The following is a 25,228-nucleotide window of genomic DNA, read 5'->3' as shown; positions in this document are numbered from 1 at the left end:
CATTTCTTGTGTAACATGAAAGATTAGTTGTAGAATTAGTGGAGGAAAAGTTCCACCCAGGAACTTTTGTAGAAAATGTTCAGCCTTTACATTTCTGCTGTAAAAAGTGTGAGCAAAGGCTGAAGTAATTGGCTTACCTTAGCAACTTTGATTTGTCTCTGTTAGGCTGACCATTTAATGGACACATAAACTGTTAACACAATTCAGGAAGTAAAGGTGTATTTTAATTATTATTGAGACGCAAAGCAGGGAACCCTAAGTGGTATTCTGTTTTCCTAAAGAAAAACCTCAGACACTGACCGATGAGCTTAATCCATTTTGTCACTCATGTTTCAGACATACCAAAGGGGGCAGAAAATAACATGTGGACACTCATGGCCCTACCATCTTGCTTCAACAGATGCTAACATTCTGCCTTGTTTGATTCATGTTTTTCAACAACAAAATATAAAACATGAAAGTGTTACGGATATAATGAAGGCCAAGTAATCCTTAAGTCCTCTGTTTCTTATGCCCCATACCTCATCCATCAGGGACTTCTGTTCACATTTTCAGAGTCTCACTGCTTTTCCTCACGACCACCTGTCTCAGGCCGCCAGTGAGTCTCATCTGGTTCCTGCAGTGGCCGCTTGTTTAACTCAGGGGACTCTCAACACTTCAGTCAGATCGATCGTGTTAGAACATAAACCACAGGTCCTTTTGCTTGGACTGTCCAGTGCCTTCCACCCAACCCAGTGTCCAAGTTAAGATTGTGGCAACAGCCTATAGCACCCAGATGTGCTGACTTCCGTTGCCCTGTCCAGCCTCATCTCTCGACTCCCCACTCAGTCTGTCCTAGTCACTCTCATCTCCTTGACGTGGCACCTGCTGTTCCTTCTGCACAGATGCCCTTAACCTGATTTAGTCTTGACTCAAGTGCTACCTGCTTGAAGTCATCTTTCTGGGCTTCCCTGTTCAATCTCAATAGCAAACCACCACTCCCAACATTTGCATCTCTTTCCCTTGTTTGTCTTGTTTTTCATTCATCTCCCCCACTAAAATGAAAGATCCAGAGCAGCGTGGGTGTTTGTCAGTCACCCACCAGTGATCCTCAGTAGTTGGAATAGTGGGTGGCACTTGGTAGGTATTTGTTGAGGTTGAATGAATTGAAGCTCTGTCCCCATTCTCTTCTACCCCAGCCCTTCACCCCTCATCCTCCACAAGGTGAGCACCCTCCTAAAGATTACATGCTTTTATGACATGACTGCATAGGCTTCTTTGTTTATGCCTTACCAGTATCATTGTTTTTATTACAGTCAAATTAAAATAGACCTTATTTGACTATGTACGTATATAATGTGCTATGCATATCTTTATGTAACTTTTTATTTATTAATATTTTTCAGATTTTTTTCCATGTTGGGGCATGTAGATTGTTTATTCATTTTGCCTGCTTTATGAATATACTGTAATATTTGAAAATTCCATTTTCTATTGGTGAACGTGGAAGGCATTTCCAGGTTTCCCTATTGCAAGTGATCCTCAAAGGTACATCCAATGTCCCCAAGTGTAAGAGGTGCTTTCAGGGGATATTCCTAAAAAATGTGGAATTGCTGGAATTCCGTAGATAGTACCAAATACCCTCCATGTTGTGTTAGTTTACATTTCTAACGTGGTGTTTGAGCATTCCCATTTTGTGTCACCCTCACTGTTTTGCGGTGTTCCTAGGGTTAAGCATGGCCCCTCCGAGGGGAGTGAAGCAGATCTCCTTGTTTCAGCGAGGTGGTCCTGATCACTAGGATGGTTGAGCGCTGCATCCTACCCTTATTGGCCATTTGTGGTTTTCTTCCTCGACCCATTTTCTTTTGATCATAGAAGTAGTTTATATATTCTAACATGAATCCTTTCTTAGCAGTGTGTTTCACACATATAATAACCTAGTCTGGCTTGTTTCTTTGCTTTTTAGTGGTTTTTGTAATGGCATATTGAAGTCGTAAATTGTAATGTAGTCAAACAGCCATCTTTCCCTGTATGCATTGTTTATATATCTTTAGAATCCCTTCCTACTGATGTGTTTTCTTGAAAACTGTTGCAATTTTACTTTTCCATGTTTAGATCTGCAACCTACTTGAAATTGATTTTTGTATTGGCATGAGGAAGGAAAAGTATCTTATTTTTCTTGCTTGGATAGAATTGAAGTTTTTCATTTCTCCACTTGTCTCTGCATCGTTTGTTGAATGGTCTGCTGTTTCCTCTTTGATTTATAATGCCACCACTGTCATGGATTCATCCCTTTGTGAGTGTGACTCTTAACCCTGTTCTTTGTTATTCTGCCTCTTCAGGCTGTTTGTATAGCCCTGAACAAATTGTTATTACTTTATAATAATATAGTCTTGATATCTCTTAGTTGAGTCACTTTTTCTTTATTTTTGTTCAACATTTCTTGGCTATTTTTGGCAGGTCATTCTTGTACATGAATTTTAGCATTGGTTTGTAAGGTTCTGTAAAGAGACACATTGGATTTTGGCATTGCGTTGAATTTACAGATTTAGAAAAATTGATATTTTCTTATATTATCTTTTTATAACTTGCAGTCTTTTCTTGGAATATTTCCTAGGTACCTTATCCTTCTGCTTGCTGTGGTGAATGGGATTTCTTTTCATTTCTTATTGGCTGTCAGCTGGTAGAATACCACTGATTTTGTATATTTATGTCATATCTAGCTACCTTTCTAAACTGTCTTAGAAACAGTTTGTGTGAGATACGACTTATGTTATACTTGACAGTTTGGAAAAACTGTTTTATAAACCTATCTGGATCTGGTAATGTTGGTGTTTTATTGAGTGTGAATTTATTTCCTTTAGTGGATATAAGTTTAGTCAGGTTAACCATTTGTGAGATAGTTTTGGTAATGTACATGTATTTTACAGTAGTGTCTGTTTTAGCTGTATTTTCAGATTTATTGTCACATCATTGGTCAGGTCAAGTTTATTTATTAAAGTATTCAGGTTTTCTATATCCTCACTATATTTTTATCTATTGTTCTGTAAATTTCCGAATGGTACTTTAAAATATTATTTTGAGATTGAGGATGTTAGCTTCTCTTTGTTTTTGTGATGGATATGTTTGTGCAGTGTGTATATGTGGGTTGTGTGTGTGTGTCTAATATGTGATGTGTATGTGTGGTAAGTCTATGTGGTATGTGTCTGTATGTGTGTGCTGTGTGGTGTGTGTGTGTGGTGTGTAGTATGTGGTGTGCATGTGTGTGTTTGAAGTTGTTAAGGTGTTCAGATTCAAGACCATTAAACTGGTGGAAGCTCTCTTTTTTCCTGATAAGGCATTTTGTGTTAAAGTCCATTTCTCTGGCCCTCCCTCAGATTGGTTGGTTTCCTTATGTGGTTTGTGATTGTTGATTGTCAACTAATTTCAGTGGTGGTTGTTATTTATGTGGCAGTTCCATGTGCCCTGGGTTGAAGTCATCTCTTCAATCTATATTTATTTGTTACTATCTCTATCCACCCACTAGGAAATAAACTTCGTAGGGTCAAGGGTATTTTAAAAATATCTTTTGTTCACTGCTACATCCCCAACAACAAAAACAATGTCTGGTCCATGAAGGTGTCCCTGGTTATTCCAGGAATGAGTGGCTGAGTTTGATATTAATTTCTTAGTCTGTGTCCCGTGGAATTGTAAAGCTAGACCCCACATCCATGTGTGCCATTGCCCTGGGGAAGTGCATGATCTCCTTTTTTCTTCTTCAGAACTGCATGTATGTAGCCCACCTCTGTTGCCTCTCTGATCCAGTCAGCTTAGTTTGTCTGGTTCTATTTTCATAGACTGTGCTGCTGCCTGGGGCCACGTGTAGGTAGTAGCCTCGGGTCCTCCTGCTCATCTCTCTTGAGCCAGGCTGTCCTCTGCCCTCTGGGCTGGGCTGCTTAGCTCTGGTTTTCAGGGCTCTTTCAGGTTTTGTTTTTTTGTTTTTTGTTTTTGGTGTGTGTGTGTGTGTGTGTGTCTGGAGATTTTCTTCTTTTGACTTGGGCTGTGTAATTTTTCAAAAATGTGTTTCATCTGAATATCTGTAGGGAGACTGTCAGATCGTCCCGCCTGGCTACTGGACTTGGAAGCAAGTCTCATTTCTAGCTTTCTGATTCATTCTTGAGCAAAAAGGTCACTTTTGATTGAAAAGAGTTGGGATAGTAAACTCTTTGGGTAATTTTTAATATCTGAAAATACTTCTGGTTGTTGAAAACTAAGAGCCTTTTGTGTTTATCCCTAAATTCACTTCATTCTTCAGGGTATGTAAGATGTTTTTGTCCATTGACAGCTGATATTTATATGTTAGACCCCATCCTGGGCACATACCTGTGTCCCCTAACATTTTGTTTACAATTCAAAATAACATGTGGAACATTTCCTCAGCGGAGAAGTATATGAAGTGTCATACCATGATCAAGATTAAGTATTTCTCAACATAACGTTTTAAAAGATAAGGAAGGTGGTATGGCTAGTGCTTATATTATTGTCTTGTTTATTTTCCTTATTTTCTGTTTTTTTTTTTTTTTTTTTTTTTTCCTGCACTGTTCCATGCATGAACATAAAAACACAGAATAATTCAATTGGGAATGAATGAAAGTGTCACTTTTAAAGCTCAGCATCAAGGAGGGCTTAAAATTGAATATCACCCAAGAATGTGGAGGTAGCTAGAAGATTTCAAGAGGGAGGTTGTAGGTTTTTAGCAAACAGCATGGACAAGAACAAATGCGTTAGTCAGTCGCTGGTGATTTTGCTGTCCTGCCTATAAGCCTGCAATGTACAGAAACTCCTTTGTGAAACAGATGGAGGCAACGTTGAGAAACTTGTTTTCTGGAATAGACAGACTGGCTCCCAGGACTGGTTCTGCCAGCTGAGGTCTGTGCAGTCTTGCCTCCCTGCCTGGGCCATGGGACATTCATCCCCTAAAGTGATGCCACAGAGCCCCTGGCTTTAGTGGGTGTTCAAGGAATGTTGGTTGCCTCAAAAACATTAAAAACTTGGGGCTTGAAAGGAGAAAGATCAGCTTTCAATCGGAAGAGTAAGGCATTGCAAAAATGCCCCGAAGTGCTGCTCTGTGAGTTGTGAAACTTTCTGGGAAAGGACTGAGAACCTGTTCTTAGAACTTATGTTCTGTGGCATCAACATTTATGCACATATCTGGGTCCTGGTATTTGCTGACTTTGAAGATGATTGTATCACTTTTCCTTTCCAAGGAAGGTGGAACTGAAAACTAAATACGCTTGCTATTTACTCATGCTCTTCTAACATTTAATAGAGTAAACATTCTCCGGAGTGAGGAAGATCTCTCTATGGAGCTGTTTGCTCTGCCGTGGTGAGATCTTCAGAGCCTTCTTTCCTCACTCTCCAAGTGCCCCTCCATTCTTGCTTTTACCTCACTGTGTTATCGGCGTCAGGCTGTGTGTCTGTTACTCCCAGTAGTTGCTGGAGCCTGAGGATTTTGACACATTACCAAATTGACATTACAGTGGTTTTTAAAGTTACACTCCAACCACAGACACATAGAAGCACCTGCTTCCTAACAGCCTTTAGAATGGTGGATTCTTAGTGTTGCTTTTCATTTTGCTAGCCAGGTAGATGGCAAACATGGTATTCCTTTGCTATTTTTATTTTTTATTAAGATTGTGTATGTTTTTTCATAGCCACCCAGGATAGAAGAGGAGTTTTTATTCCTGCATGTCTCTTTTGTTAGAGAGAGAATTTTTTTCTGTAAACCCATCTCCTACCCATCTTAAGCCTCCTGAAAAGGGCATATGGCCACCATGAGTGTCTCAAGATTGTCTCGATTCACTTCCTCCAGGAACTGGATATCAGGATTCTACTGGCAAAGCTGGAGGAAGGCTGAGGGGAGGCAGTCATGGTGTATTTCATGTGCTGAGTGGACTCTGGATTGATCAACCATGCCTTAATTATCATTTAAAATAGGGCAAAGATTCTGTGTTTTCAGATACTTTTTTATTAATGAAATAATTTTGTGATCATTATTGAAAACTTGGAAAATACAAAGAAGTCAAAGAAGAAAGTAGCCAAGAGTTCCACCACCCAACAATTATTGTAATATTTATTATTAGGGTTTTTGTACATTTTCTCTGGTCTTCATCTTTGCATATTTTATGTAAATCTAATATTCTGTATATGTTTATAGCAGTCTTTTCTTCTAAAGCCATAGCAATTATTTTTATGAATTTTTTAAAACTACATGCAGTTTCATGCCTACGTGGCATTCCACAGACTTGGAGAAGTCTCATCTCATTTTCTATTACTGCACAGAAAGTTATTTCATTTTTTTTCCTCCAGTGTTACTAATCATAATACCGTAAGTGTCTTCCTGTGTAACACCTTTTTCGGCTTTTAGGGTCAGTTTTATGGGATAAGTTCCCAGAAGTGAAATGGTTGTGTCAAAGGATAGGAGTTTTTTTAATGCCAAATAGTTTTTCCAAAGAATTGTCCACTTGCACTGCCAATAATGATGTGTGCAAATAGAGCTGTTTTATGTCAATTAATATGTATCCAAGGGAAATGGGTCATCAACCTCTTCCCTTTTGGACCTGTAAGGGTTGAAACTTCGTTCAGAATAAACACTAATAAAAGCTTAAATAAATCTAATGGTTGTGGTTCAGCAGTCTCTCAGGGAAGCTTGCTGCAAATTTTAATTGCCTAAGGGGTTTTATTTCCTCTCATTTTCTTCTCCCCTCTGCTATTTTCCTCCCTCCCTCCAGGTTTAAAACATGTTTTCCTTTCCACAGTTAAGCCTTAGTACTTCTTGTTCTGTCTTTGTTGATTAATGAGTATAATTGACCCTGTCGTCTCTATTATACCATCCACAGCAATTTGTTTTTATGTCGCAGTTATTTTCTGAGCTGTCACAAAACTGCCTTACCAAGAGAGCTCATTATCAGCCCAAAGGAGAAGAATTTGAAGGGATGAAGTGAGTAAAGGTCCCGAAGAGGAGGAGGAGGGGAAGGGGAAGGAGGAGTCTAAGTTGTTGGAATGTCAAGGAAATGAGCATGTTCTAGGGGCAGAGTAATTAACTGTTGCTTAGGACGTCCCCAGCAAGACTTGATTTTATCTAGAAATTATCAGATTAGAAATGGCTCTCCATAGACAAAGTGTGGAGGACTGGATGAATAGCTAGAAGGCTTGAATGTAGGTCCAAGAAAACATGGGGCATGACATTTTATAAAATGGGTTGAAGCTCATTAGAAGTTAATTATAGAAAGCCCAGCTTAACGTCTCTGTGTAGGAAATAGCGGTGACTTCCAGGTTGGAAAGTTTTATCTGAACATATATGGACCATAAAGATTACCCACATGCCAGACTGTATCAGAAAATGCTTTGCTATTTTTCTATATAGTTTCCTCTCATTTCCCTCCTCCCCACCCCAGTGATCTCTTCAAGTTTTCTTCACTCTTAAAATTAACTCAGGAAATAGCAGAGGTCCACGAAGAGATAGTGGAACAGAAGGAGATCTTGACTTTAACAAAGTCTATCTTCCAAAACCCCAGACAGACGAGATCATTGTGTTACAGAGATGTAGCTTCACAGATGGAGTCATGAGGTCTTCTTAGAGGAATGCCTTGTTAGGTAACTGCTCATCATCCAGTCACATTACACTTTTCTTTTAGGAGCAGAGAAGGGAATTAACCACGGAGAGTTGGGGGAAAAAATCCTTAGTAGCAACAGTAAAATAATTAGTAATGGTGGCTCTGAATCAGAATGCAACGGCAGAGGGATCGAAAAGCTTTTCTCTTTATTTACTTTATTTTATTTATTTTTATTTCGTTTTTTGAGAGACAGAGTCTTGCTCTGTTGCCCAGGTTGGAGTGCAGTGGTGTGATGTCAGCTCACATCAACCTCTGCCTCCCGGGTTCAAGCAATTCTCCAGCATCAGCCTCCTGAGTAGCTGGGTTTACAGGGGCACACCACCACATCTGCCTAATTTTTGTATTTGTAATAGAGACGAGGTTTCACGATGTTGGTCAGGCTGGTCTCAAACTCCTGGCCTCGTGATCCACCTGCCTCAGCCTCCCAAAGTGCTGGGATTATGGGTGTGAGCCACCACGCCCAGCTGCTTTTCTTTTTAATTTGTGAATTTGTGGATGAGGAAAGTGGGGCACAGAAGATTTAATCTACTTTTTCCTGGCTCCATCCCATTACTGGGAGAGCTGGGTCTTAAACCTGGATACCCTCTTCTCCAGTTCCAGGCCCTTTGTCCTGTTAGGAAACTTCTCCGTTTGGTGTGTCTTGAGGCTAATTCTTCTACAGTAATGCGAGGCTTTGATCCAGACAGCTCCAGAGAAACTACACTCAGAGTGGAAAGTTTTCTTAATTGTAGAGAAACTTACATTACATTACCTTGTTTGTGAGATGTGTTCTGTTGTGTTTAAAAAGCTTCAGAAGAAAGTTGACTTTGGTCCTGTCCAGAAACCTCTGATGCAAGAGCCATTTAGCTGGAGGGGAGCTTTGGAGAGAAGGGCAGGAGAAAGGGCAGGTGGAAGAACTCGAAGAACTTCTTTGAAAGTGGCTGGAAAGAATTTTCAGTCTTTATAGAATGAAACAGCTGTCTTAAGAAAGAAGGGGACCTGCCACTGATGGTCAACGGGATATGGGAAGGTCATGGGTTGGTCTCTGGTACCCGAGAAGCACAGCTGCTTTTTTGGTTAACTGTCACCCTTCCTATCTTAAAAAAAAAAAAAAAAAAATAGGGGTTGGCAGGGTCGCTCACGTCTGTAATCCTAGCACTTTGGGATGCCAAGGCGGGTGGATCACAAGGTCAGGAGCTCGAGACCAGCCCGGCCAATATATTGAAATCTTGTCTCTACGAAAAATATAAAAATTAGCCAGGCATGGTGGCAGGTGTCTGTAGTCCCAGCTACTCAGGAAGCTGAGGCAGGAGAATTGCTTGAACCTGGGAGGCAGAGGTTGCAGTGAGCCGATACCGTGCCACTGCACTCCAGCCTGGGTGACAGAGCAAGACTCTGTCTCAAAAAACAAAAACAGAAACAACAAAAAGTAGGATATATTGAGCTTGCTTAATGAAAATAATTCCAATTTTTTTGCTTGGGAATACAAGTAGAGGCAATCAGTATCTTCAGTATCTTGAGTTTCCTTAATAAAGAATTTCCATAGTCTCTCTGCATCTGACTTAGTAACTAAAAGTCCTTATCATAAATGTATCTGCACTCATAGAATCTGTGACAATATGGGGAAAAGAAACTGGGGGATTTGGATTAAAAAACATAAGCAATCCCTTAGAGATTTACTTCATGTAGATTTCAGCCAACAGAGAACACCGTCAATGAAGATACTAGGGGCATTTACCCACGTCAGTGAATCACAGTTGGACTGTGTTTTTCCTTTGCTTGTTTACAGGAAGGTTTTGACACCTCACTCCTTATTCCTTGCCTGTCCATTGGTTTGTTTTTGTGCCGATGAGACTCCCATTAAGAGGCATTTTCCTCCCTGGGTTATGCCTTTCTTAGGTATAATTCAGGCCTCTCTTCTCTCACCTTTTCTCCTGTCTTGCCATGGTCATGATGGACATTATGTAGTTGCATCTTCCACCCCTGCTACAAAATGAAGTGACTATAAAGAAAGAAAGAAAAAAGCCACTTTAGTAGGATCTGTATTTGGTTACATTCAATGTATATGAAGAGTTGTTGTTCAGATGCCTCTCTCAGTATATCCAAACTGCCCCCAGAGCTTTGCAGCAGAGGGCTGCGTCCCGTGATTCTCATGTTCCTTCAGTCTCAGCAAGTCAGGGCAACGTTTGCCTTCCTCCCCTTCCCTCATTTCTCTGGGAGCTTTCTCTCCAAACCCTCTACTCTTTATTGCTCTCTTCTCTATCTTCTGTTACTTTTTAAAAAGTCGTCCCTGGTACTGTTCCCCGCCCCCCCCCCCCAGTAAAATCTCATGTTTTCCATAAAGACACTGAAAAGTAAGCTCCCATGAACTCAGGCTTCCCATAAGGGAGATGTCATTGTCTATTTCTGCACAGTGAGTGGTGAGAGTGTGTTTTATGTCATATCCCGGCTCAGCTCTTCCCCCTTATGGCAAATCCCCCCACTGGCTGGCGCTGCCATAGGTAAGTTCCACCCTTCCTCACCTGGCTTCAGATACCGTGTTATGGTAACGATGGTTTACCTGTGTTTAGTACTTTAATTTATCCAAAATATTTCATCTGAGCTTATGGAATCTAAAGTGCTTTTAGGCATCAAAGGACATTATCTTTCGGGGGCCTAAACTTACACCCCTTCTGATTTTGCTCATCTGTCTGGAATTTTGCTTAATGTACGCTGTTTTCTCTGTGTTTTTTCATTCCCAGGTTACTCTGGCCAGGACTTCGACTGGGCAGATTATCACAAGCAGCATGGGGCGCAGGAAGCTCCTCCCTTCTGCTTCAGAAATGTAAGAAGCTTCCCTCTTACCTAATTTTTAAAAATCATAGATCTTGTTTACCATGAGTTTTATAACTTGCTTTGTATTGATGAAGCAAGGTTGGAGTATTACTGTGCACTGGAGAACTACAAAATGTCTGTAGTTTTTAGAAAGCTCTGCTTTCAGGTTGTGTGTTTGCTAGGGTGATGCGGTCTGTGCTAACAAATTGACTAGTAAATGCTCAGTTGCTGGAACGTGCTAAAAGGTGATGGCCAAGTCTCACTTACGGAAGAATCCAGGGTTTTCCTGATTAATAGGTGGTTCTTATCTTGGTGAGTAACCTAGCCGGCAGAAGGAAAAGAGATGAAGGAGAAGGTATCACTAGTTCTAAATACTGCAGCCTGATAGCAGTGTATGTTACTGCTGTTTGCTTTCTACTGGTGGGAGCTCGTTGCTTAGCTGCACCATGTCACAGGTGAGGCCAGTAAGTGGGTCCTGCCTGGGCTTGCTGCCCAACTGTGATTCTGGACTCTGGAGCGAAGAGAACACGTTTTGGCGGACAGCTGGCCATCTGTGCCCCTGTTAGAGGAACACTTGCTGTGTAGCATCTTATCCATGAGCCCACTGATAGGAGAGCGTTTGCTCCTGAGGCCTAGTCTTAAAATGCAGTCTTACTTATTTTGATGGCTTTAATGCTTTCTTTGATGTCCAGTAAGGTGCTAGTGACTTCTGTGCTTTGCTAACTTTAAGCAACTACCTGGTTCATACAGAGCTTATTGGAACATAGTCATAGGATTTTTGTGACACATAAAGTAGCAATGAGTGTTTGTGCACGTGCGTATACTTACAGAGGTATAGGAGGTCATTTTATAAACTACAGTCATGCATTGCTTAATGATGGGGGTATGTTCTGAGAAATGCATCATCAGGCCACTTCATTGTTGTGTGAATGTCATAGAGTGTACCTTGTACCTACACAGGCCTAGATGGTATAGCCTGTGCTACATACAGCTTTGAGATTCATCCACGGCCTGGATGGTATAGCTTATACCACATAGCCTAGGTTACGTGGTACAACCATATAATCACATGGGACCACCATTGTATACGCAGTTCGTCATTGACCGAAACGTCACCATGCAGTACGTGACTGTAGTTTACAAAATTATCAATAATTCTTCAACCCTAGGAACTATGAGTAGAGATATCAATTATCTCTGTTTTAAGAATTAGGCTTAAATGTATAGTCTACTGTGTTCAATGCGCTTTTAGTTAGGAGAGTTAATTTATGTTAAGACAAAAAGAGGATAGTCTCCTCTTAATTGAGATCTGTAACGACAGTGCACAGCCCTGGCTGGTCAGAGACTTGTTTGCTGAGCATGTGCTCCTGGAGCTTGCCGGTTCATTGCTGCTGCACCTGTCTTTGCGCTCTAGACATAACGATATGAAAAATGAAGCGAGAAAGGGGTGGCTGAATAGGGAGTTCAAAAGTGAGCTCAAGTCAACATCAGAGTTTGGAGGGTTCAGTACGTTGATGATTGGGTCAGTTGGTACCTGTAAATACAGAAGCACGTCAGCAGCAAGGTTGGAAATCAAGGATCCTTCTGTGATTGAACGACCTTGAGAAGCAGCTCAAATCTCAGCTGAGTTCTCCCCTTATCTAGGCTGCTTGGAGTCTGCCTGGCACCTGCATGATCCAGGGAACAGTAAAAAAATCTAGGCAGAATTTACACATAGAATTTGTGGTTCCCATTTGTGGTTCCCAGTCCTGGCTCTCCCCAGGATTGCCACCAAATGATGTTGCCTTTGCACAAGAGCAGTTTCTCCGTATCTTGAAGAACTGAGTGGTGTGTGTTTAGGTGACAGGGCTGGCTGCATAACCATGCCCCCATGAGGACTGCAGCTGGTTAACTCTGAAAGCTTTGATGTCCTGTGCTGTCTTGACTTCTCATCATATTGATGTCGCAGTCACAGAATCTGTTGGCTTGTCTGCTTTCATTTAGGGTCGCAGAAACATCTTATAGCACCCTAAAACCCTTTTGAGATTGTGCTTTGTACCTGACAAGGTACAAAGAGAAATATTCTTTCCCCGAATCATTAACTTTTGGAAGAAAATCCTTCTCTCTCTCTTTCATTCTATATTTAAAGAGTGATTTCTTCTATGGCAACATAGTCCCACTAAAGCTTCTTTTTATCAGTCCTCTGTTCCCATTCGCAGCCAGGAGTTGTCCACATGGCTTTGAGTGGTAGAGTAAGTCACCACGTTCCCAGGTGGCTTCTGAGCTTTCAGGATTTGGCCACCAAGATGCTCTCTGTTTGGATGAATCTGTGGGCATGTTCCGTAGGAACGCCTTCGTTTCTGGCACTCCGTTTATGTAATAGAGAGGATTGTTGACGTATGCACTGCATTGGCAGTGCTTTCCTGAGTTTGTTAGCTTGCTACGAGTGCTCTTTAATGGAATGCATGTTACAACTTCATTTTTTAATCACATATCTCCTGTGTATTAGAGGAGAGCTAGTGTGGAATTGGATATGTGGAAGACATTTCCCCAGGGATGTTTAACAGAGGCTGTTATGAAAGGGATTGACACAGTAAAATGCTTGGTGAATAAACTCACAGGTAACAGTTTTGCTATTGATCCTTTATAAATTACCCTCAAGTGGTGGATTGAAATGAAAATAGGTTATGTGGTTGTAGCTTTCCCTTGTTAAGAAGGATAAATGCATTTTAACTTACTTAGAGGTTTTTCAAGCGGCCAACGGAATTGTATTTTCAGAAGGAAGTTCAGTCCATAATAGCTGTGGGTGAGACCAGGTAACTTACAGAAACAAATAACCCACCTAGAAGATCTTTGCTTCCTATTTCCAAAGGAACGTAAAGGCATGGAGCCAGTTGATTTCTTAACATGCATTGGATCACTTTTTTTCAGGTTACATAAAGATGTAATTGTATTTTTCAAATTAAGTTTTAGAAAAAGACATGTAAATGTGAATTACCTTGATTTCTTTCCAGAAGCCAGAAAAAGAAGTAGACTCTGTTCCTTATAGGAACCTGTTTATCTCGGTATCCACAAGTGTATAGATCTGTAGTGTTGTAACATGGCTGGTGATAATTTATAGTAGTTGGCAATTTGGGAAAATTTTATGTTTATTTTACAATAATATTTTCAGTATTGGCTGAGTAAGCTCATACTGAACTTGACCCTTCTGCATGTAGAGCAGCTCTAAGGTCTGGACACAGGACCAAAAACGACTATTTAAGGGTAGTGGAACGTGAACAAAAGCAGGCAAGAAAACAGGAGACTGGAAGAAGGGAACAGCATGGGGGAATTGTCCCGTTTTTTTCAGACTTTTAGCCTGAGGGCAGCCACAGTTGACAACATGTGGGATAACTTAGAGAGTGATGTAAAATTCATGGTCTCTCTGGCCTGATGAACCACATTACAAAATTTGGGCAACCACAGATCCTGGAAAGTGAGGGGAGACTCAGACAGTGGAAAACCAGGATTGGGAACCCCAGATTCTATGTGTAAATTCTGTCTAGGTTTTTGTGGTGATCCCTGAATCATGTAGGTGCCAGGAAGACTCCAAGCAGCCTAGGAGAGGTGAACTCAATTGAGATTTGAGCTGCTTCTCAAGAGACAGAGTCTGTAGTTTCAGTCCAACCAAGGTGATAGCTTGCTAAAATAGAAAAGTCGACATTCTTGATAGGAATATAACATAATCCAGACTAGCCACAACATAACGTTTAAAATATCCACTCTTTAATTCCCACATTGCTCAAGACAAATGGGAAAATCAGCCTCATTCCCAATAGAAAAGAAGAAATGGGAAAATCAGCCTCATTATCAGAGAAAAGATAATCAGCATAGACTAAGCCAAGCATAGACTAAACCCATCATGACCCAGATGTTGGAATTAGCAGACAAGTATTTTCAAGCCTCTATTATAACTAAGTGTGATGTAAAGCAGTGGTCCTTAAAGGGTGGGCCTGAGACCAGCAGCCTCAGTATCACCCGGGCACTTTTCAGAAATACACATTCTCTGGCTCCACCTCCAATCGACTGAATCAAAACTTCGGGGAGAAGCCCAGAAATTTATATTTTTAAAAGATTTTCAAGAGGATTCTGATCCTACAATTTAAGAACTGTAGATATAAAGGAAAATATTCTCTAATGAATGAAAATATAGGAAGTCCCAGAGAAGAAGTAGAAACGGTAAAAAAGAGAGATTCTAGAACCCAAAAATACAATATTTGAAATAAACAAATTTATTGGATTAGCTTAATCGGGAAGATAGAGGAAAGAGTCCATGACCTTGAAGATAGAAATTATTTTGTCTGTAAAACAGAAGAAGATGGACAGGGAAATGAAGGACAAATGGAATGTCAGGATCTGAGGGACAATTATCATGTAGAATTGAAGACCCAGAAGAGGTGGCTGAATAAGAATAAAAAAAGACATTTCACCAAAGAAGATGTATGGATGACAGAAAAACACGGGAAAGCATGCTCAGCATCAGTAGTCAGCAGGGCAAATGCAAGCTAATACCACCATGAGACACCGCTAGATACCTATTACAATGGCTGGATTTGGAAAAACTGGCAATACCAGGTGCTGATGAGGATGTGTAGCAACTAAAACTCTCATACACTGGTCATAGGAATGCAAAATGCTGTAGTAACTTTGGCAAACATTTTGGCAGCTTCTTAGAAAGTTAAACATTCATTTACTATATGGTCTAGCAGCCCCATCTCTAGAGAAAGGCAAACTTAATGGCATGGGTTGAATTGTGCCTCCCCCAGATTCATATGTTCAAATCGTAACCCTCAGTACCTCAGCATGTGAGTATCTTTGGAGATACAGTTTTTAAAGAAGTGATTAAAATAAAATGAGGTCCTATGGGTGGACCCTCATCCAGTGTGACTGATGTCCTCATAAGAAAAGAGGGAGCCAGGCTCAGTGGTTCACACCTGTAATCCCAGCACTTTGGGAGGCCGAGGTGGGCAGATCACTTGATATCAGGAGTTCAAGATCAGCCTGGCCAACATGGTGAAATCCCAGCTCTACTAAAAATACAAAAAAAATTAGTTGGGCGTGGTGGGGCATTCCTATAGTCCCATCTTCTCAGGATGCTGAGGCAGGATAATGGCTTGAACCCAGGAGGCAGAGGTTGCAGTGAGCTGAGATCATGCCACTATACTCAAGCCTGGGTGACAAAATGAGACCCTGTCTAAAAAAGAAAGAAGATGAAGAAGATGGGGATTGAATCCCAGGCAGATCTTAATGGCTTGGCTAGTTTCTCCACCTATAAAAATCAGGACACTGTTACTGCTGTTTGTGTTAGGTAATTAACAGCCATAAAGCATGCTGAAAGTAGAAACTGCTCAATACACACAGAGGCATGACCACATGAGGACACAGGGAGAAGACAACATCTGCAAGTCAAGGAGAGAGGCCTCCAAAGCAGCCAGCCCTGCTGACACCCTGATCTCTGACTTCCAGCCTCCAGGACCATGAGAAAATAAATTTTTGTTGCTTAAACTTCACAGTCTGTGGTATTTTGCCACAGCAACCTGAGCAGATTAATGTACTTATGTTTAGATGAAAAGTTGTACCAGAATGTTTACAGCAGGTTTAATCACAATCACTGAAAACAACTCAAATGTCCTTTAACTGGTAAGTGGATAGATAAGCTACAGTGCATCTGTACAAACTACTCAGCAAGAAAGCAGGACAAACTTCCATTTCATGTAATAGCATGGATGAATCTCAGTGTATTATGCTAAGTGAAAGAAGCCAGACTCAAAAGACTACAAGATAGTGTGAGTCCATTTACATGACTTACAGAATAAAACGGGGATTCTGATCCTAAAGTTTAAGAACTGTAGATATAAAGGAAAATTTTCTCATAATGAGAATATAAAGAAATATAAAGGAAATTATAAGAACAGAAAACAGATTGGTGTTTGCCAGGAATTGAGTGCTTTGGAGGGACTGATTACCAAAGGACCCCAGTGCAAGGGTATTTTGGGGGTGAAGGAATGGTTCTGTGTGTTGATTGTGGTTATAGCTGCATAGTGAAATGCGCTGGTCTCACAGCCCTACACTCAGAGAACAGTATACCCAAAAGACTGAATTTTACTCTATGTAAAAATGTTTAAAGTGATCTTAAAAAGATAATAATAAACAAAAAGCAATAAATAATAGCGATAAACAAAATTAGCAATGGACAAAAAGAACAAAGGAAAATAAAGATAATTTCAAGTAAAACCACAAGAATTCATCATCAAAAAGACCTACACTATTACGAAAAAATCTTTTTTTTTTTTTTTTTTTCGTTTGAGACGGGGTCTCACTCTGTTGCCCAGGCTGGAGTGCAGTGGCGAGATCTCAGCTCACTGCAACCTCTGCCTCCCAGGTTCAAGTGAGTCTCCTGCCTCACCCTCCTGAGTAGCTGGGATTACAGGCGTGCGCCACCATGTTCAGCTAATTTTTGTATTTTAGTAAAGTTGGAGTTTCATCATGTTAGCCAGACTGGTCTTGAACTCCTGACCTCAAGTGATCCACCTGCCTCAGCCTCCTAAAGTGCTGGGATTACGGGTGTGAGCCACCGCACCCAGCCTTTTACTATGAAAATTTCTAAAGGATATTCTTCCCATTTCCTTTAAAGGAAAATGATGCCAGATGGAAACTTCGTGTACCCACTTGAACTGTTATCAATGGGTATAGGAAGGTGGAGGAAATGGTGTGTGCTTCAGTGATCCCATAGAAGGAAGGGTGCATATGGAACTGGAAGGAGAATGAATTCATACTCTCACTCGTTTAACAAATATTATTAGGCACCTACTATGTGCTAGGCATAGTTCTAATTTCTGGGAAACAAAAATGAAGACCACCTGGTTCTTCATGAACGGTGGGAAGGACAAACACGTACGTGAGCCTGTCTTGTTGATGTGAGATGCATGTGCATGCATTTCTTTCTCTTTCTTCATCTGCCCAGCTTTGTCCTGCTGCGTCAGCACTGGTTCAGTGTTGGTCCCATTTCTCTTGCAGACATCATTCAGTCGAGGTTTCACAAAGAACATGAAACTTGAAGCTGTGAACCCCAGGAATCCAGGAGAACTGTGTGTGGCCTCCGTTGTGAGTGTGAAGGGGCGGCTGATGTGGCTTCATCTGGAAGGTACGTACTCGCTGGGGGTAGCAGTCGCTGGGGGGATTGTAGAGTTTGTCGAAATGGCAACGTGTGGAGGAATGCAGCCCTTCTCAGAAGTCGCCTTAGTTCTCTTTCATTTAAACAGATCTTAAATTATTCCGGGTTCTTAAATAAGTGAAACTAATCAAATATGAATTTATTCAGAGGCTCTCATCTTAACTAATAATTTCATGCAATGAGATGCTGGCAAGATAATTATGTTTGGAACACAGTGGTCTTTTTACATCTATGATTAGAAAAGCAAATGTCACAATTAAATTAATGTGAGTCACTAAAACTGGGATTCCAGGTCTTGGTTATTATGAGGACAAAATTGTACATTTGTATTTTAATGTGGTAATATCCTTTAATTTGATGTAGATGTTCAGTTCCTCCTTAAAATAGTACCTGGAGGATGACTTTCTCCCCAAATGTCTAATAAACAGAATTTAGGCTTCTTTGTTCAGTGATGTTGAAACTACCCTTTATAGCTATAGCATATTTACAGGTGTAAGAAAATTCACAGAATGCTGCATTTTGTGAACAGAATCCTGATCAGACTTTATATTTAAGTAGAAAACCATATTTTGCAGGTAGTGTGTTTTCAGTGAGAAATAATTACAATGGATTTGATCTCCAAGGCTTTCCCATCTTTCTGTGATTTATAATTCTTTCAATTTTTTTTTCGTAGGATTTCATAATACTCAGTAGTTGTTTCAGGTATATATGCAAAAATGAATAGATATGAATAGTAAAACAAAGTTAGCTCTCCTAGTTCATAGTTTAAGTTAGCTCTCCTAGTTCATAGTTTAAATCTTACGACTTACTCAATATCACGCTTGGAATAAAAAGTTTAGAAGGAAAATCATAGAATTGATACTAAGATCTCCATTTTTATTTCCTCACTATGAATCTATAAAATGCCTGCCAAGGTCTTAGGCCTACAATCTCATACATATTGTAGTACAAGGAATTGGAAATGTGGAAAGCAGTCATTGTGGCTGACATCATTGTGTTGCCAATTCCCAGAAAATTGTTTAAAATGTTACTGAAGTTTAGGGTTCCAAAATCAATGTGAAGTAATTGGAGATTCCCAAGAAGTTGATTGCTTAGTGGGTTTTCGAGTAGAATGACCTCTGTCTGGAGTTAACGAAAGTGTAGACACAGGCAACGTGGTAACACGTCTGTAGCTTACAAGAATAGAACATGGCTTTATTTTCACAGCTCCACCTAGAGTTGGGTGAACTGCTCTTGGAGAAGCAAGATTCCTTCTGTACTTTGTAATGACTAAATTTAACTTGCTGTGTAACACTATGCTGAGCCATCTTCATGAGATCGGACTCTTGTTTGCATTATTAATTTGAAAACAAGAATGGTCAAGTTAAAAGCCCATGTTTTATCCTTATTACTTAGCACATTATGGTTAAAATTCTTTGGCAGTCATTATTTATTGAGCAGTTTCTACTTTCAGCATGCTTTATGGCTGTTAATTACCTAACACAAACAGCAGTAAGAGTGTCCTGATTTTTATAGGTGGAGAAGCTAGCTAAGCCATTAAGGTCTGCCTGAGGTTCAATTCCATTGCTCTTGACATTTTCTCTGTTGCTTCATTCACCAGACCCTACGGCTTCCCGCGTCTTAAAAAAGAGTGATGGACAACATTTAGTGTATCTGTAACATTTTGGGCAGTGTTTTCTTCTTTGGCCTGTTCTCTTTGAATACAGATTTTCGATTTTCTCGCAAAGAAATAGAAGTCAGCTCATGTCAGATCTTTTCCTTATTCCCCGGCGTGTTTTCACTGGGTAGTAATGGAAACTAGTTAGTGTTAGGAAACACATCAGAAAATATACATTGACCGTTTTTCCAGACCTGATTCATTGTTCTAAAAAGTGTTTGTAGCCAGGTGTGGTGGCTCACGCCTGTAATCCCAGCACTTTGGGAGGCCGAGGCGGGTGGACCACGAGGTTGGGAGATCGAGACCATCCTGGCTAACACGGTGAAACCCCGTCTTTACTAAAAATACAAAAAAAACTAGCCGGGCGAGGTGGGGGGCGCCTGTAGTCCCAGCTACTCGGGAGGCTGAGGCAGGAGAATGGTGCGAACCCGGGAGGCGGAGCTTGCAGTGAGCTGAGATTGTGCCGCTGCACTCCAGCCTGGGAGACAAAGCCAGACTCCATCTCAAAAAAAAAAAAGGGTTTGTAAACAGTCTGTGGAGTATTATCTGTTGCATAGGATATTACCTGTAGTTATTACTCAAAATCATACATCTTTTTCATCACTTACAAAAGATATGGCATACAAATAAAGTAAAATTCCACTCAGTTTTCTGGGTCTTGCTTGAATTGTTTTGGTTTCGGTTTTGATTTTGGCTCTTACTAAGCTCCGACCTTTCAAAGTGACAGCTTAATGGCACTTAGCTCTCGTTATTTCAGTTTTATCTATCTGATGTTTCCTTTCCTCCATGTTGGGGATAAAATGATGGAGATTCATCATGGTCACTTTGTGGCTGTTAAATTTTTTTATCTAATGATGATTATTCCGATTATAGGCCATTTATTTGACACTTTAAATTTATGAAGTACTTTGTAACAATTTTATTCATTATTTTCATGCATTAAATTGATTTGAAGTCTTTTCAACACTAGACTGATTGACCACTTTTAGGTAATTAAAATGATTCTTTCTAGTTAATATCTGACTTCCCTTGAAGTTGATTCATTCTTTGCATGTCTCTAAAGGGGCTGTTGTTGAAGAGGGAGCAATGAATAAAATATATGAGATTAATGTAATATCATTTTAAGTGCATATTTGAAAAGAATCTTAAGCTCTCAGAAACCACGGGTAGTTAGCAAGGATGATTGATGATGATGGGGCCAGCGTTCCGGAAAGGAGGCTGTGCCTTCTCCTAGGTCAGTGTTCTGCTGCAGGTCATCATGCCTGTAACTGTGAATATTGTTCGTATAATACAAGTTACTTTCAGTCTTAGGTCTCCAGTATTGTGGCCGCACACACTGGCTCCCACACTCACAGCTCTGCTTTTCCACAAACTAAGTGACTTTCTATTCATTTCCGGTCCTTTTTTTTATGGGACAAATACACTGGTCCAGCAGTTCTGTGTGCTGTCCTAGCTCTTCAGCCCAGAAGAAGGTTCGCATGCCTGCGTTGTCTTCCTTAGCGTCTTTTTTGGAGTCTTCTTTCTCAGAATTATTTTTCCTGGACACCTGGCTAAATATATGTACATGCACCACTTACATTGCACTTCAAATGAGACCTGGTAGATTTCTAGCTCATGTTTAGCAAGTAATGCAACAGATTGACAAGAACTTTTGGGTGGTTTCATTGAGATATTTTATTGAAAAAAATTTTCATCTTTAAAAATGGTTTTAAAATATATGTAACATCAAATTAACTACTTCAGTCATTGTAAATTATACAGTTCAGTGGCCTAAAGTTTATTTGCCCTGTTATATACCCATCACCACCATCCATCTCTGGAACATTTTTCATCTTGCAAAACTGAAACTCTCTCCCCATTAAAGTCTGCCTTCCCTCCTTAGCCCCTGACCAGCACCATCCTCCTTCCGGTCTCTATGAAGTTGATGACTTCAGGTACCTCACATGAGTCAAATCATGCTGGATTTGTCTGAAAATGGCCTTTTACAAGATTTATTATCAATCGTAATGCTTTATGTTTATCTACTTTCATCATAATTTGCCATACTGTCTTTTTGGTCCTCATAGACCTGGCCACCTATTGGCAAGAATATTAAGATGTAGGTGGCTTGTGGTTAATGGAGGACTGAAGAGTTAGTTGATAGAGGGGCTGGTTCTGCTTCCTTGGCTTCCTTGGAAGTGTCCCCAGGGACACATTAAAAGGACTAGGGACACAGAGGAGGAAGAACAGGTTTGGAAGGAGACAGTTTTGAAGAGCGACAGTTGCATTTTAAGATATGGATGGAGATCCCAGCTGAGGAGGCACAGGAAGTGGCAGGAATTTTGACACTGAGGCCCTCATCAGAGGCTACAAGATGTGTGGGGATGGTGACCACAAACTTTGCTTAAACGAGGAGACTTTTAGAAGCAAACGGGGCACTAGCCAGCTGGGGCGCTGGCGAGGAGGGACAGCTGGCTAGCTCGGTAGTCACATGAGTCACTGTATTAGTCCGTTTTCATGCTGCTGATAAAGACATACTCAAGACTGGTAAGAAAAATAGGTTTAATGGAGTCACAGTTCCACATGGCTGGACAGGCCTCACAATGATGGCAGAAGCTGAAAATCACGTCTTACATGGCGGCGGCAGGAGAGAATGAGGCCAAGCGAAAAGGGAAACCCCTTCTAAAACCATCAGATCTTGTGAGACGTATTCACTACCACAAGATCAGCATGGGCAAGCTGCCCCCATGATTCAGTGATCTCCCAGCAGGCCCCTCCCACACCACATGGGAATTTGGGGAGCTGTAGTTCAAGGTGAGATTTGGGTGGGGACACACCAAACCATATCAGTCACCATGATCTGGGGTCTGCGATGGGAGTGGGGTCAGCTGCAGTCATGGCGATTTGGAGCCAGGCAGTGCTAAGTATGAACACAGGTCCCTGGTGGCCCTGTGGCCTTGGGCACATTACTTAAGCCCTGGTTTCCCCATTTCTAAAATGGCAATCATGGTATTACTTATGGCAGGGGCTTAGTTTGCATTAAAGCAGTTAGCAGAGTTTCCAGGAAGAATTTACCAGTAGAGAGAACAAAGAGGAAATTCTCAGAGAGAAGAGAGAGACTCTGTGATGGACCTGTTCCCTGGAATGTGCTCAAGTCTTAGGCACTGAGCTGCTGCTGGTGGCTGGGATGAACAGACAATCCCACAGGGGTCTATACCGCCCAGTGAGTTTGTCTGCTGTGTTTGATGCATGGAGTGGGGGTGGGGGACATCCCTAGTAGACCCTCAAGCCAAACAGAGCAGGGAGGGAGAAGGGAAGCAGGTCAGGCCCTTTGTATGTCTATGAAGTTGAGTCAGACATCGGCCAGCCGCCCTCTGGCACCTGCAGCAGACTTTCCTCCCTGCAGGGTTCTGTGCTGCCTCTGCGGGGCCCTGCCTCCATGGATATGAGCCGTGCAGGTGAACCCAGGGTCAGATCGCCTAGGGAGGGATTCTAGTGCTTGGTTGAGCAGAGCAGTGCCCTGGAGCCCCCATGTACTTGGTTGGATAAAACAACCCCTGATTGCAACATTCATTAATCTATGGAGATCACCTAAAACAGGTTCAAGACCATAGGAAACATTTGGAAGATGTTCTGTATATTTTTGTTTTGTTTTGAGACAGGGTCTTGCTCTGTCGCCCAGACTGGAGTGCAGTGGTGCAATCACAGCTCACTGCAGCCTCAAACTCTTCAAATGATCCTTCCACCTCAGCCTCTTGAGTATCTGCGATTTCAGGCACGTGTCACCACACCTGGCTAGTTTCTTTTGTATTTTTAGTAGAGATGGGGGTCCCACTCTGTTGCCCAGGGTGGTCTCAAACTCCTGGGCTCAAGTGATCTGCCCACCTTGGCCTCCCAAAGTGCTGGGATTACAGGTGTGAGCCACCATGCCCAGCCTGTTTTCTCTGTTTTTGTCCTCATCATGATTCATACACTTTTCCTTCTATTTAGAAGGAATGTGATCAGCCCTCTCTTCCCCAGTGCTATTTTAGCCTTTTAGTTGAGGCAGAAATGCCTTTCATGTCACAAGAGTTAGGAAGACAAGCAGACTTCCTTACGTCTGAGTTATTTCACTCTTTCAGTTGTTACCGCTGCAGAAATTGTTGAAGAGAGCTTTAGAATGCGAATAACAAAACCCAGTTTTGAACTGGGGAGCCCCGTTATAAATTAAAACAGGCAGGGAATCTGCGTTTAGTGTTTTTGTGCTTTGAATGGGTGGAAAAAATAAATAATGACAAAACACACCCTACAGGTATCAAGCTAGGAATCTGCTGTGTACAGCTTTGGACAGTAAGATTTTGGAGTTTAGGAATTGCCTCCTTGTACCATGAACTTCACATTCCACACTGACAAGCACAGCACTTACATGCAAGGCAGGTCCAGTATGTGTGCAGTTACTGATTTCCGCAAGTGTGTTTGGAGAGCAGTGTGGGGATCCCATAAGTCTGTAGAATTTCCTCATAGGTATTTAAACACAAGAAGCAGTGATAGCTCAGGAATAAATCTAATCTTTCCTTTGCCCATCTTAAGAAATGCATCACTCTGGAATTGTCTGATGGCGTCTTCCCATTTATCTGACTGGGTCTCAGCCCATTGGTGGAGGTGGGATGGTTCTCTGAACTCATGCTGTTACACTGGCCTTTCCTTCTCCACTTGCTTCATTTGTACCCAGCCTCCAAGGCAGGTACACAGCACAGCAACCCACAGGGGAAGTTCCTCAACCTGGGGGGGCCACTGCCCTCTCTTCACCTGCTACAGTGGCTTGTGTTCATAGGAGTGGTGGCCGGAAGATGCTGGACGTTTTCTCAACCTTTTGTTAAGAGGGATCGCGTATATTCTCCATCTCCTGCTTTGGTTGGTTGTTTCTTGCTTTTTACTCGTGATGTTTTATTTTCAGTATGTTTCTACCACCCTTGGTGACTTCTGTCTCTGGACATTCCCACTCCTTTCCTCCTGGCAATGCTTGTCCTTCCTCGGTTGCTCCTCTGTCTCCTCCCATCTTCTGCGAAGTCCTGGGGTGTCAGGGCTCCCTTCCCACTGTCAGCTCCTCCCCAGATGACTTTTCTTGGCCTCTCCTTCACTCTGCTTTTCTCCGATGTGGAGGTTAGAATCCCCCCAGTCCTGCTTTTCAGCCATCTGTGCCGAGCATGGCCTTGTCTTTCTCCGTGGCTTCGGATGGTCATGCTGTGCACACGGATCTGAGTGCCCGCACCCATGGCATCACACGCGGATCTGAGCGCCCGCGCCCATGGCGTCACACACGTATCTGAGCGCCCACGCCCATGGCATCACACACGTATCTGAGCGCCCGTGCCCATGGCATCACACACGTATCTGAGCGCCCGTGCCCATGGCATCACACACGTATCTGAGCGCCCACGCCCATGGCATCACACACATATCTGAGCGCCCGCACCCATGGCGTCACACACGGATCTGAGCGCCCACGCCCATGGCATCACACAGGGATCTGAGCGCCCGCACCCATGGCATCACACGCGGATCTGAGCGCCCGCGCCGGTGGCGTCACACGCGGATCTGAGCGCCCGCGCCCGTGGCATCACACAGGGATCTGACCGCCCGCGCCTGTGGCGTCACACGCGGATCTGAGCACCCGTGCCCGTGGCGTCACACGTGGATCTGACCGCCCACACCCATGGCATCACACAGGGATCTGAGCTCCCGCGCCCGTGGCGTCACACGCGGATCTGAGCACCCGTGCCCGTGGCGTCACACGCGGATCTGAGTGCCTGCGCCCGTGGCATCACACAGGGATCTGACCGCCCGCGCCCGTGGCGTCACACGCAGATCTGAGTGCCCGCGCCCATGGCATCACACAGGGATCTGAGCGTCCACGCCCATGGCATCACACGCGAATCTGAGCGCCCGCGCCCGTGGCGTCACACGCGGATCTGAGTGCCTGCGCCCATGGCA

The 25,228-nt window shown here is 42.3% G+C and overlaps 1 protein-coding gene across 6 annotated transcripts in view; it reads left to right on the top strand.

Moving 5' to 3' along the window:
• Positions 1 to 25,228, top strand: part of SFMBT2 (Scm like with four mbt domains 2) — a 250,410-nt gene that overhangs the window by 170,831 nt on the left and 54,351 nt on the right. For all 6 annotated transcript variants that reach the window (XM_077945707.1, XM_028825950.2, XM_028825951.2 and 3 more), the window contains 2 exons: positions 10,355 to 10,437; positions 17,463 to 17,589. In XM_077945707.1, the coding sequence (XP_077801833.1) occupies positions 10,355 to 10,437; positions 17,463 to 17,589 (210 nt within the window). The remainder of the gene's footprint in view (positions 1 to 10,354; positions 10,438 to 17,462; positions 17,590 to 25,228) is intronic.

Source organism: Macaca mulatta, chromosome 9 (genome assembly GCF_049350105.2).
Source record: "Macaca mulatta isolate MMU2019108-1 chromosome 9, T2T-MMU8v2.0, whole genome shotgun sequence".
Taxonomy (NCBI): Eukaryota; Metazoa; Chordata; class Mammalia; order Primates; family Cercopithecidae; genus Macaca; species Macaca mulatta.
Note: the sequence above shows the minus strand (reverse complement) of the source record. Positions and strands in the feature narration are given on the sequence as shown.